Here is a 12,948-nt window from a genome sequence, read left to right as displayed (position 1 = left end):
TGCTGAATCTGGGGTATGTGATGCTGGGATTTAGAGTATGTGGTATTAAATCAGTACTCTGACTAGAACACCTCTGGATGTGGGTGAATGGATTTACTGAAAACAGAATTTCCAACCTGGGTATGGGTGGCACCACCCAAAGGCTTGTACCTGAATGGAATAAAAGGGAAAAGCAAGTTGCTTGCTGCTACTGCCTCCTGACTGCCCTGCTCTGGACTGTTTCACCTCTGCAATGCTCCTCTGCCATGCCACCCTGCCTTAGATCCAGCTGACTATGGGCTGAAACCTCTACAAACTGTGGGCTAAAATAAATTGTTTCTCCTCTAACTTGTGGGTATTGGATGTATTGTTTCACCAATGAGAAAATTAACTAAGATAGACCACAATAATAAAACTGGAAGGCAGACTGGCTTTAACACATTGAATCCTACAAATCTATTTGGTCACATAAGTTTTCTACTTTTTCTGCCATCCTCCTGCCTCAGTCTCCTGCAGTACTAGGATTACAGGTGTGTACCACAATGTTCAGCTTGTCTACTTAATTTTTAATACTGTTTATTCAGAGGAAGGTTTAACCCATTTATTTTTGCTCTTTGCGTATAGAACTCAGTAAAACTTAGTATTAGCAGTTGGAAAACTTTATAGACTTTGTTTTTGCAGTTTTTCATATCTTTTAGGCTAATATGGAAGTGTTATATAAACCAATACAAAAAAGAACTCTGGAACTTGAGTAGATTCTGAATTGTCACCATGTACATACCCAGTTTCAGTATAAGAACATTTAAAATAGATTTTCATATTAAAGGTAGATTTTTGAATTGTTAGAAACCTTAAGGCTTCTGGCTTATTTTAGCATTTTTAGATGAAATCTAATTGCAAAGCATCCAAGTACTTTTGAGCAAAACAACCAATAGCTCGTATAATTAGTATCTACATTTTAGATGTCTGAGCAAACAAGTGTACACTGTTTTTGCTACTTTGAAGCATTTACACTACATTCATTTATGCAAGTAGGTTTATTGAGTCCTTAGGATAAACTAATGGGTGTTCAGAGGTGAAAAAGGAAATAAGTAAATCAACAAAACAATTTTAAATGCAAACCCCAAAGAAGGTCAATTTAGTAAGATTTTAGGGAGGCACCTGGCACCTAGTGGATGTGGGGGCAGGTGAGCAGGCAGAACATGCAGACCCCATGGGCCACCCTGGCTCAGAAACCCAAACCAGTAGAGGGGGAGGAATCTCCAGATCAAAAAGGGGCCACTGCCACACTTTACTGTGCCTGGCCTCCCAAATTGATGAGAGGTCAGGATTTGAGAAAATGGAAGCTACTGAAGAATGTTGTGAGTTCATTTAATTTACATGTTCCCAGCTTCATCTGCCCCATGAAGAATGGACTGGAAGCAGGTCTAAGGTAGGCTCCGCCAGCAGGCATCTGTACCAAAAGCTTTGGAGATAACACAGAATCCATAATGCTCATAAATGGACTAGATGACGAGCGCGGGGGAAAGAACAGTACTGAGAATGACTCAGTGAATGCTTGGCTAATTGTGTGTAGGGTGTTTCCATTTTCTAAATCAATGAAGTCTGGATAACAGGTTTCAGAGAGAAAATCAGAAGTTTGGTGTTTGTCTTCATTACTTTATTCTTATTGCTGAGACAAAATACTCAGCACCCAAAATTAAAGAGGGAAAGGTTTATTTAGTTCACAGTTTGCAGAGGTTTCAGTCCATAATCACCTGGCCTCAAGACAGGATGGCACGACTGACAGGCATCACAAAGGAGAAATAGTTCATTGCACAGAAGATAGCAGACCTTAGCAGCTTCTTTCGGCTCCTTTTGTGTTCTAGGCTACCAGGCTTAGTGTGGTGCTAAGCCAATCAGTGGACTGATTCAGGAATCCCAGCATCAGACACACTAGATTCATCCACCTCTGAAAAAGCCCCAACTATGACGCATAAGGCTTTGGAAGAACATCTACACATGAACTGTAACATTTTATATATATATATGAGAAACAAATGGATAAGCCAAACTATGAGTAGAATACAGTAACTCAAATTAAGGGTAGACCTAGGTAAGAAACAAAAATGGGAATTCTTCACATAGAGATAGTGATAGTCACAAGAACAAGTGAACTGCCCAATGAAAAAGTAGACGGAAGAAAAACAGGTGGGAGTGTTAGCCTAAAAAAAATGCCCCCCTCTTTTTGAGACAGGGTCTCATTACGCAGTTCAGGCTGGCTTGAGCTCACTTTGTTGTCAAATTGGTCTCAAATTTATGATGATCCTCCTACCTTAGCCTCCCAAATCCTGGGATTATAGGCATGGGTCACTATGCCTGGCTGCCTCCACTTTCAGAAAGGTGTGAGAGGATGGGCCTTCAGCATAGTATGGAAAGACAGCCAACAACAGGATGCCACAGTGTCAAAGAGAACAGGGCAGAGCTGCTCTTCTGCTTCATGCTATAGAGAAGATGGCAGAAGAAAGGTTTTCTCCATCTCAAATATCAACCAGCAGCCTTGTGTAGCACACCTTGAGATGGAGGGGACCAGAAAGCACAATGTCCCAGTCTCACAATTCCTAGCATGGAACTTCCAAGATGAGACAACACCATTTTGAGTCAAACCAGAGTAAAAATATGAGTATCAGTCCTACTGTTAACACAGCACTTCTAAAGGTTACTTCCAATCACAATGCCAGCATCCTCCTCAATGAGGAAGCTAAGGGGTCCAGGTGCCTTGATATTCCGAGAAGAGCTATGATGACCCCAGGCAAAAACAAGCTTCGGGATAAAGATGTGGTGAAGGATTTGCCTCTAGGGTGCCTGAAGGTATCAGAACTGTGAGCTAGAGTAAGTTTTTATCCCAAGGAATTGATGAGAGAAAAAGAGAAATGGAAACAGATGATGACAAAGCAGTACCTATGTGATACTGGCAGCATGTCACATACATGGGACATTCAAGCTAGGGAGATGCTTGGGTGGGAAGTCAGACATGTAGGAAGCCTTCTAGTGTAGTGAACCTCTAAGAAACAGCAAAGAGGGCAAATGCTAGCATGGAACACACAGGATAGCTTAGTAAGACACAGAATCAACTTCGTATATGTGAGTTAGAGTGCTTCTAATTATAGAATAAAGTGAGTTTTAGGAAACGAAGAAAAGAAGACAAACTTATTCAAAAGTCCTTGTCTGAGGAGGCACAGTTTTTAAAATAAAAAGATTATGTTGTCCTGTGGAGAAAGGAATGCTCCTGATAGGAAGGGACACGCTACACAGATATATTCAGATGGATTGTTCAGACAGTTACATATAGATTTGGAAATAAGATGTATAGCTAAAACATTATTTGGCTAAATATAGGTAAAATAATTTGGGCTACATATTATTTTGGATTTGAAAATAGAAAGACCACAGAGGCCAATTATGTGGCTGCTTCAATAGTTCAGTGCAAAGATGATCCAAGATTGAACTAAAATGTAGTAAATATGTGGAAGTAACAGTTGGTTCTAGAAGCACATATAAACAGAACAGAGATGCTGGGGGATCAGAAGTGGAGGCGGCTTGATGTAGAGAAAAAGGAAGGGACTCAGATGATCCGTGGGTATATCAGTAAAACAAAATATAAGGAGGAAAAGGGAGAGTTAGAGAAAGATGATTTCAATTCTGGACTGGGTCTGAAACTCATGGACAGGCCCCCCGATAGCTCAGTTTATGAGTCTGAAGCTCGGTGGAAAGATCTGAGTGGGAAACACAAACTGCTTCTTAAAAATCAGCTTCATTGTAATGTAATTTCCATGAAAAATTCATTAATTTTACATCTAGTGAATACTGACAAATTACACATTGGCACAGCGATTGCCTCAATCAAATTGTGGAATGTTTCCATCAGTCTCCAAAGTTCCCTTCTGTCCTCGTGAGACAGAATTTAAAGCATCCTGGTTAAGGAGTGGCGGCCAAAGCTAGGGGAGCTGTTGAGGCCACATGGAAGGAGCACAGAATGGCAGCAGCCAGGTGACAGACCTACAGGCACAGACAAGGAACAGAGAGGCCACAGAGCTTTCTCAAGTGTGCCGTAGGCCAAGAAGAAAAACGGAGGTTCTGTTAAAAGGGAAAAGCCACGAGGAACAAGCATTCAGTCACAATGCCTCGTCATTCATGTGAAATCAGTATGTTCCATTGATAATCCAGCTAGTGTGAGCCTTAGTGAAGTCAGGTGTGGCAAAGACACGGAAGCAGAGGATTTTCTGCAGCAAGCAGAAGAAATGAATGAGGAAGTGGGAAGAATGCAGCAGTACTGGGGACATGGTGGAAAGGGCACAGACAGCAACTAGAGAGAAGTGCCGCTGGGATTATGAAAAGAATCTTAACCCCAAATCTGAAACCTGAGCTCTTTTGCCTGTCTCTGCCTGCTGATTACCAGCTGTGCAATCTTAGGCAATCTCACTTTCTCTGGGCCTGGCTTTTTGCTGGTATAATCGGATGGCACCCATTGTTCCTTCTAATTTTGTATTACTGGCACTTTCTGTGCATGTCACAATGTGAAGATAAAGATGACACTTGCAAGAGCAACTTCAATGGGCTGGAGGAAGGTGTATAGAATAATCCCACAGAGAAACCTGACTGTGAAACCTTCTGGAAAAATGTACCCTGAAGGACATATGCTCCCAATATCTGTCATAGGACATCCAAGTCACAAGGCAATGTTTTGTGGTCCAGATGGGGCAGCATCTGCCCAGATGGCCACACCACTACTGACAAACCTAGAAGAGCAAGCAACATTACTCAACACATTGTGAATGTCAGGAACTCTACAAGGCACTTCCTGTGCAGAAAAAGCTGGATGGTCAGGGTTCCTCCTGCCTCCAATTAACACTACCATTTATAGACCTTTGTAGACTACACGTAAATTTACATCATACTGAACCTTTGAGGAGCAGAGGAGAGTGAATGGGTTCTCCAAAATATTTTATAAGAAGCAAAGTCTCTATAATACATTCAGATTCATAATCAAAAAATTCAGCACAAATAAAACATTTTTCAGAAGATCAGAAAGTATTAAAGCACAAGAATGGGGCTGGAAGTCAGATCTTCTGTCTTCAATTCCAAATATCTCCATGACGTGACAGCTGCCTACAATTAGCCTTCTTTGAATGTCACATGTCTTGTCTTTCACCCATTTTTTTGAATTGTATGGTTTTATATAGTACTCATTATTCTCTAAATTTATATTTAAATTGAAACACCTCTTAATTAGGTAATCTAGTATCAATCAAGTGTTTTTTGTCAGCCTTTGCTAGATACATGTGCGTGTCTACTGATAGCCTTATGTGGTAAGTCCTGATCCAGAAAAACTGAATCTCCTTCTTGACAATATCTGTGTGTCCAGATTGTGTTATCGCCTGTGGTCATCTTTTCTTTGTAGAAGCCTCAATGCTCAGCAAGAAGAGGAGATGAAAATACCACCTACACTGTTAAGTCCTTCAATTTCTCCTACCTGGGGTGCCTAGGTCAATAGATATACATGTCAAGTTTATTTGACAATTAAATTTATTCTTACATCATATACCTGACTTTTGGCAAAGACCAATATAAACATTTCTCTTTTACCTAACAAAAATTTACATAGCATTCATAATGAGGTGAAAGTTTATACTATCTGAAGAGAAACTAAAGCATAATACCACTAATACATGAATACTTAATATATATTTTCTTGCCAACACATTAAATTTGTAGGCTTTATTTGTAATTCCACATGTGTTTAGATAATTTTTGATGTCAATCCAAGTGATGTGGCCTCCTGTACATTTTTAACTTTAGAGGGTAGCTCATACAATTTTATGATTTCAATAGTATAATGAATTTTAATGCTGATAGACTGATAAAATGTTGAATAACTTTGTGAACTTTTTGAGGCACATGAATGATATATTGAAAACTTAATATCTGGTCAGTTAAGGACCCTGCTATAAGCTCTTCTTAACCAGTTCATAAGAAAGTACATCTCTGCATCATGAATTGTTTAAAACCACTACTACAGGACTTAAGCATGTATTTGAAACACATTTATAATAACACTCTGTATAAGTGCAGGGTATAGATAGGCTTTCTGGTTAAACATAAGAATTTAGTTATAAAGATATCTTAAGAATAAATACTCCTACTCAAGTAACTGGAACCAAATGAATGTGCAAGTATTATTCATATAGCCTCCATTTTGAAATATTTTATTTCAAATTGAATTAAAAGATATAGCAATTTATAAATGTCAGAAAACATAAACTGTGAACAGATAATGAAACAGGAATAAAAATAGTCTTCTAAAATAATGGTCAAATTTTGCTTGACTTTAAATAGACACCAGATTAATGTATTTCTCTGTCTCTGTCTCTGTCTCTGTTTCTCTTTCTCTCATATACAAACACAAATGCAGTCATTTTAAGTCACCTTTGCATAACACTTAAATATAAATACTCAAAGTCCAACAAAAAAGGAAAGGAGTAATTTTCTGCATAAATATTTCAAGAATCCTTACACAATGGCATTTAAGAACATGAGCCATTTTGGGGATAATTAGGGGAAATTTGAGTATGGGCCTCCTATATATGATATTACAGATGTAATGTCTTTGTTTAACATAGTTAATTGCCTTTACTAAGAAAGGAGAAAGAGCGATTAGACCAGGTGATACGATGGTTAAAATAAGAAATGCCCTTACTCTAAAGAGATGTTACAATATCAGCAACTTAGTTTCACAAGGATCAGATTGACAACAAAACAGTAGAGAAAGAAAGAGAATGTAAGAAAATGTTCTATCTGATAAAGCTTGGATTTCAACACACAAACACACACATATTCGTTGTGCTAGTCCTTTAAGTTTTGTACAGTTTTAAGCACTTTTGAAATTAAAAAAAAGTTGGGAAAAATTCATTTCAGATGATTGTAACTACGAATTTGTTTCAAAACAAATTATGTATTTGATCCAACACATGAGCCATGAGCCATTATCAAAACTATGTTCCTCCAGCTGTCTTCATCAGTTTGAAAGGATTTCATTTATTTAAATGAGAGAAAAGTGCAGATTTACTTGGGCAGGGGATAAGGGAAAACAGCTTCAAAGTTTGGGAGTCTGCCTGTCACACGGATGCCACGTTTGGTGAGGATGGCTGTGTGTCGCCTCCTCCGCTCTCCCCTACCAGCTGCCTGATAGCTATCTGTGGGGAGATGCGGGGAGCCCTCCAAGAGGGGGTGAGTGCAGAGACAAGATAAGGAAAATGCTGTAACCCCAAACTGAAGGGACAAGGATCTCCCTGGGGTTTTCATTTGGATGGATCTCCAGATAGGCACATGCAGGGAAAAGGAAAGAGCTGTTAGAAGCCAGGTGATAAAGCAGAAAGAAATTACATTAAAAGGAGCTGTCCTCTGCTTAGATTCTAGAAAGGATGCCTTACAAACTAGTTACTGTAAATGAACTTGTTTCTGGTGCTCATTGTGGCAAAGCCGAGTCTACAGTACTCTGAAGCTGCGGCAGAGAAAATACTAATTTTGAAACAAAGAGAGTGGCAATATAGAGACAGTACTTTTAGACAGATAATGGGCATGTGACACTTGATAAACATAGGGCCTTTTTCAAAATCCTGTTGTGGGAAAATATTTTTTGTTTCTCATGACTCAGAAGACAAAGAAAAATAATAAGTGTTGACAACATGGAATTAAAAAGCCACTCCAACCCAATTAGTTATCCACCAATATATACGTATATTCTTTTTAATTTACTCCAAGCCAGCCTGTTGGCTCACACTATCTTACTTTTGTGTCATTATCTCTCTGCCATATACACAAGTCATAGCTGGGGATTTCAACTCTCGGTGAAGCTACGCTGAGATTCCAGGTCTCAGTGGTGTTGGCATGAGTGCTGGTCTCTTCAGTCACAGAGAAGACAATATCCTAGGGAGACTGGAATTGGTCCTATTTTGCACCATTCAAGCCAAAACGCTGCTTATCAAGGAGGAAGTAATTGCTAGCTAATGGCTGTGGGGGAAAAAGAAACACTGCTTTTCCCATCAAGCATCCCTTGGCACGTGACCATAAGGAAGGCTGGGGAAAGTGCTAACAAAAAAAAGGGAGCGGGGCGGGCAGGGGACACACAATTTCTTGAGGTTAGAGAGCAAATGTTAGAAAGGCAAGTTACCTCATCCGACTGAGAGGGGCTGATTCTGGGCATGGGCGACACTTGGGGCGTTTTCAACTGTGTGCTGTTGCCATCTGGTACGAGCTCTCGGTGCACGGTCTGGATGTGGTTCTGCAGTTCACTTTCAGACTCAAACTTCACATTGCAGCTGGAGCAGCGCGTCTTCAGTGCCCCTGTCTTGCCTTTGCCCTCCATGGCACTCAGATTCTCATTCTGGCCCAAACCCGGTCTATTCGTGCTGGGCGGGAGGCTGATTCCTGGGCTACTACTCTTACTGAGATTCACGCAGCCAGCACATAGACCATATGGCAGGCCGTTGATGTCAAGTTTTACCAGATCTTGTTTGGAACGGAATTCTTTGAGGCAAGATGCACACTTATACAGTTTTTGGACGTGCTGGCCACGTCCGGTGGCCTGAACAGCAGACCCGTTCCCCGTCTTTTGCATGTGGAATGTCCCATGGATTTTGAGTTCCAAGGTAGAGGTCACAGTTTGCATGCACACCACACAGCGAAACCCCGTCAGGGAATTCCTCAAGTCGGGGTGCATTTGGCAATGCTCCAAAAACTCCTCTTCGCTCTGGAGAGGCATCTTGCAAATCCGGCAGTTTCCAGTATCAAGGCTCTTACTGTGCGTGACCTTGTGTTCAGTAAGAGTTAAAAGGGAAGGAAACCGCTCCCCACAAATGGGACACATGTAGTGTTTGACAGGGCCTAGGTGGGTCTGCATGTGTTCACGGAGGCCATTTTCAGAAAAGAAGGTTCTAGAACACACGTTACACTTATAATTCCCCTTAATAAGCTCAGCTTTCTTTTTCACAATGGCACTTTCTCCGGGCCTGATGTTGTGATCCCGAAGCTGGTGATTCTGCAACAGGGTTTCCATGGTGTAGGCAGCCCCACAGATGTCGCACCCATACATAGGCTCAGAGCTGTCTACGTCTTCTTCACTTCCGTCGTGACTGTTATGTGACTCCTGGCTGTTAGTCAGCAAGGTCTGCAGCTCCACTTCCTCTTTCTGTACCTGCTCTGAGGCTCCATTTGTCCCACAGTTGGGTGCCTTGGTCTCAAACACACAATGCTTCTCCCGCAAATGTTTCTCTAGCAAAATGATGGCATGGAAGGCTTTGCTGCAGAACTTACAGTTGTACTTCTTGCTGTGGGTGGTGATGTGACACTGGAGCTCCACCTCAGTGCCAAAGGACTCACCACAGAAGATGCACTTGTGCACCTTGCCTTGGTTTTCCAGGTGATTGTGCTTCACATGGAGCTGCAAGTCAGTCTCGTTGCGAAAGTCCCAGTTGCAGGATGTGCACCGGTAGACTTTCTTCTCATTACTGTGCTTCACAGCCAAGTGCAGCTGAATGGAGACTTTTGAGTCAAAAACTTCTTGGCAGAGTGTGCAGCGGAAGAAGACAAAGGTATGCATGTCCAGCAGGTGTTTCTGAAGGTCATCCACGGATGTGAACTGCTTGTCACAGCTCTCACAGATGTAATAGGTCGAGGTGATCATAAAATGAATGGTCACATGCTTCAGCAGGGATTCTTGGTTGGGGAATTCCTTGTTGCACTGAGGACAGGTCAATTTTGGCAGCACAGTGTCGAGATGAGTTTTTAGGTGAGTCTGAAAGCTGTCTAAGGACGTGTACTTAGCACCACACTGATTACAGATATACTCTCCAGCCGGACGTGCAGGTGCGCCCCCTACTGCCTGCATCATCTTAAGAGATGTCTGCTCAATGGCCACAGGGGACAGAGGGCTCAAGGCCCGGGATTTCTTCCCGTTGTGAATATAATTCAGGGCCAAGGGAATGTTTTTATGATTCTCTTTGATATGCTTGTTCAGTTTAAGAACACTGTTGAATATTGGTGAATTTGTACAATAGGAACAGGAATAGACTTCTACGACTGGTTCTTTTGGAGTCCCAAGCACTGGAGACCCAAAGCGAGAGCCACTGAGGTCACAATGAACCTGTCTTATATGCTCTTCAAGGGAAGAGTCAGTGAGAAACCCCATATAGCAATGGGGACAAAAGAACGCATTACTCTCCTTAGCCGCAGGGTTTGCAAATCCATGAGAACATCGGATGTGCTCCTGGAGGGTGTTGAGGTCATTGACAACTTCAGAACAGAAGTTGCACTGGTAAACTATGGCAGGCATGGCAGAAACAATCAGGCCAGGGTCCTGAGCTTCATGCACTTGCTTTAGATGTTCATTTAGGTTATAGAGTGAGGGCAAGACCTCCAAGCAATACTGACAGATATGGGCCTGTTCTGGCTTATCTAAATGCATAGTTTTCAGGTGAATCTGCAAAACTGCAAGACTCGAAAACAACTGCTTGTTGCAGTAAATACAGCTGTACGTGACTTTCGGCTGTTTACCCGAGGGACCAGTCATGTCGGGGGTTTGCTGAGCAGCCCTCTTTCTCCCTCGGCTCTTTGGGATTGGCGGGGCAGTCTCCACCATGGTTGAGCTGTCCACTGAGAGGTTGGAATCTGGAGTCGTGCTGGACACAGACGTGTAGCCCACCGTGACCAGGGAAGGGCTGTTGCTATGATTGCAGGACTCTGGTTGCTGGTGACTGTCCATGTGGCTGTAAAGTTCCTCAACTGTGTGGAAACTCTCAGAACAGATGCTGCACGAGTTCTTCTTCTCACCCCCGTGCACCTGCTCCATGTGGTTCATGAGGGATGTCTCCTCGACAAAAAGCTCGTGGCAGTAGACACACTGGAGGGCCGCGCGGTCCTCGTTCGGGGAGCATTCGGGGTGACACTCTGCAATGTGTTTCTGGAGGTCTTCTGGGAAGTCAAAGCCTTCCTCACACTGACTGCACTTCTGAGTGTCCTTCATCTTCCAGTCCTCCATCCTGGAGCCAGACTGGGAGCCGTCCTTGTTCCGCTCGTGAACCTGCATGTGTCCATGTAAGGAGCTAGAGGACAGGAACCCACGGCGACAAATGGCACATTTATATGGCTTGTTGGATGTGTGAGTCTTTAAGTGGATCTTCAAGTGATCACTTCTGGAGAACGCAGCATCACATTCACTGCAGTGGTACTTCTTGTCCCCGGTGTGCAGCTTTATGTGGCGATCTCGGCTCCGCTTGTGTTTGAACAGCCGACTGCAGTAGGTGCACTTGAAAGGCAGTTTGTCACTGTGACTCTGCTCATGGTGCTTTAGGTAGCTGAGGCGGCTAAAGGACTTGTCACAGAACTGACACGGGTATGGCAGTCCAGGGCCACCTTCTTCCTCTCCAAAATCACAACCTTCTCCATGGCTGGGTGAAGTCTGGTCCTTGCTAGAAGGTGAGGAGGCTGGCCAGGAGCAGGTGGGATCATCTTCAACATCCACGCCATCTGCAAGGAGAAGTAAGGAGATGTTTCACTGCCAATGTCAGGAACTCAGGAGCAAGACTACCATGTTATGGCACAAGCACACACGGCCGCTTCATCTTGAGCCTTTCATGAGGAAAAAAAAGGACAGGATATTTGAGTGAAATATTTTCAAACCTGAGCCCAAAGCTTTTATTCTACATTTACTTTTTACTGGGTGGTAAAATATAAAAGAGATATTAAATATTTCTATGTCTAAATTACCCTTTTATTACTTTTTATCATTCTTAGAAGCAAGATATATATTACACATTGACAATTTTATTAAAATGCAGATTCTAATATATTTAATGTTCCTTTTGTATTCATTCTAAAATGATTTGCATATTATGTGAGCATCTGAAGAACCAAATGAAAAGAGGAAATATTACAGGAATGATTTAAAATTAACGCAGTCAACCCAGATGCCTAATATTTAATAAAAAATTCCCCCTGCATTTTCCTTGTTTTTCTATAAAAAGACAATTCTGAAGACCAAGATCTTTTATGGAGTTCTTATTGATACAGACCTTATTGCTTTCACCAAAAAAGTATTAAAAAGTAAGCACACGAAAGAAGACAGAAAACACAATAATAATTATGTCTTGTGTAATAAAGACAACCAGGATTTCTTCAATAACTGAAAGATTCGAACATCATAGGCCAGAAAATGGATTATTAAATGTTAGAAGGGTACTGCTAGATATTACATGTAGCTAGGATCAGCCAGGATCAAGAAAAAAAATGAGAGTTTCACCAGGGCCAGATTTTATAGTGTATTTTGTTTGGAAAGTTCAAGAGGTGGCCTACCATTTCTTCCTTTTGCAAAAAGCTTCAGCGGCCTGAACTTCCTTAGCTAAACAGGACCTGCACTTTGAGGTGAGCAGAGACAAAGCAACTTGTGAAAAACTGGAAACAGGAAAAGTGATAAATGATGATGGTAAATGCTGAAGGATTTATGAGTAACAAAGAGAAGACAAACAAAAATGTGAGCCAGATATAAACTTAGCAAGTTTACCATAAAGGAACTCTACCTTATATTTATTTTAGGTGTTGTTTTTTTTTTTTTATAAAACTCTGTCCTTAGCAAATGTGCACTCTGATTTCTGTTGCTTTTCTAACATCCAAGTATAAAACAAGAGCTTCTCAAAAGCTGTGAAACCTCTTCTTTTCTTCTCTTTCTTTCTTTTTGGTATCAAAAATTGAACGCAGGACCTTGCATTTACCTGGCAGGCCCTGTGCCACTGAGCTACATACCAAGCTGTTTCTTTGCTTTCAGAACACTCTATCATTCAAAATCTGAAGAAAATTTAAAAGCATTCACCCTTCAAAAGAACAAGACTTTTCATAAAAACAGAAAAGTAAGGATCCTGCAGGAGGGCTGATGAGAAT

The 12,948-nt window shown here is 41.7% G+C and overlaps 1 protein-coding gene across 3 annotated transcripts in view; it reads right to left on the bottom strand.

Annotated features, from left to right (window-relative positions):
* The window catches only part of Znf521 (zinc finger protein 521), a 269,597-nt gene that overhangs the window by 146,099 nt on the left and 110,550 nt on the right, over window positions 1-12,948 (bottom strand). For all 3 annotated transcript variants that reach the window (XM_063231828.1, XM_063231826.1, XM_063231827.1), the window contains one exon: window positions 8,189-11,541. In XM_063231828.1, the coding sequence (XP_063087898.1) occupies window positions 8,189-11,101 (2,913 nt within the window). In that variant the 5' untranslated portion in view covers window positions 11,102-11,541. The remainder of the gene's footprint in view (window positions 1-8,188; window positions 11,542-12,948) is intronic.

This window comes from Cavia porcellus, unplaced genomic scaffold, assembly GCF_034190915.1.
Source record: "Cavia porcellus strain 051 isolate PalLab524CR breed Dunkin Hartley unplaced genomic scaffold, mCavPor4.1 scaffold_20, whole genome shotgun sequence".
In the NCBI taxonomy this organism is placed as follows: Eukaryota; Metazoa; Chordata; class Mammalia; order Rodentia; family Caviidae; genus Cavia; species Cavia porcellus.
This window is presented reverse-complemented; position numbering and strand designations above follow the sequence as displayed.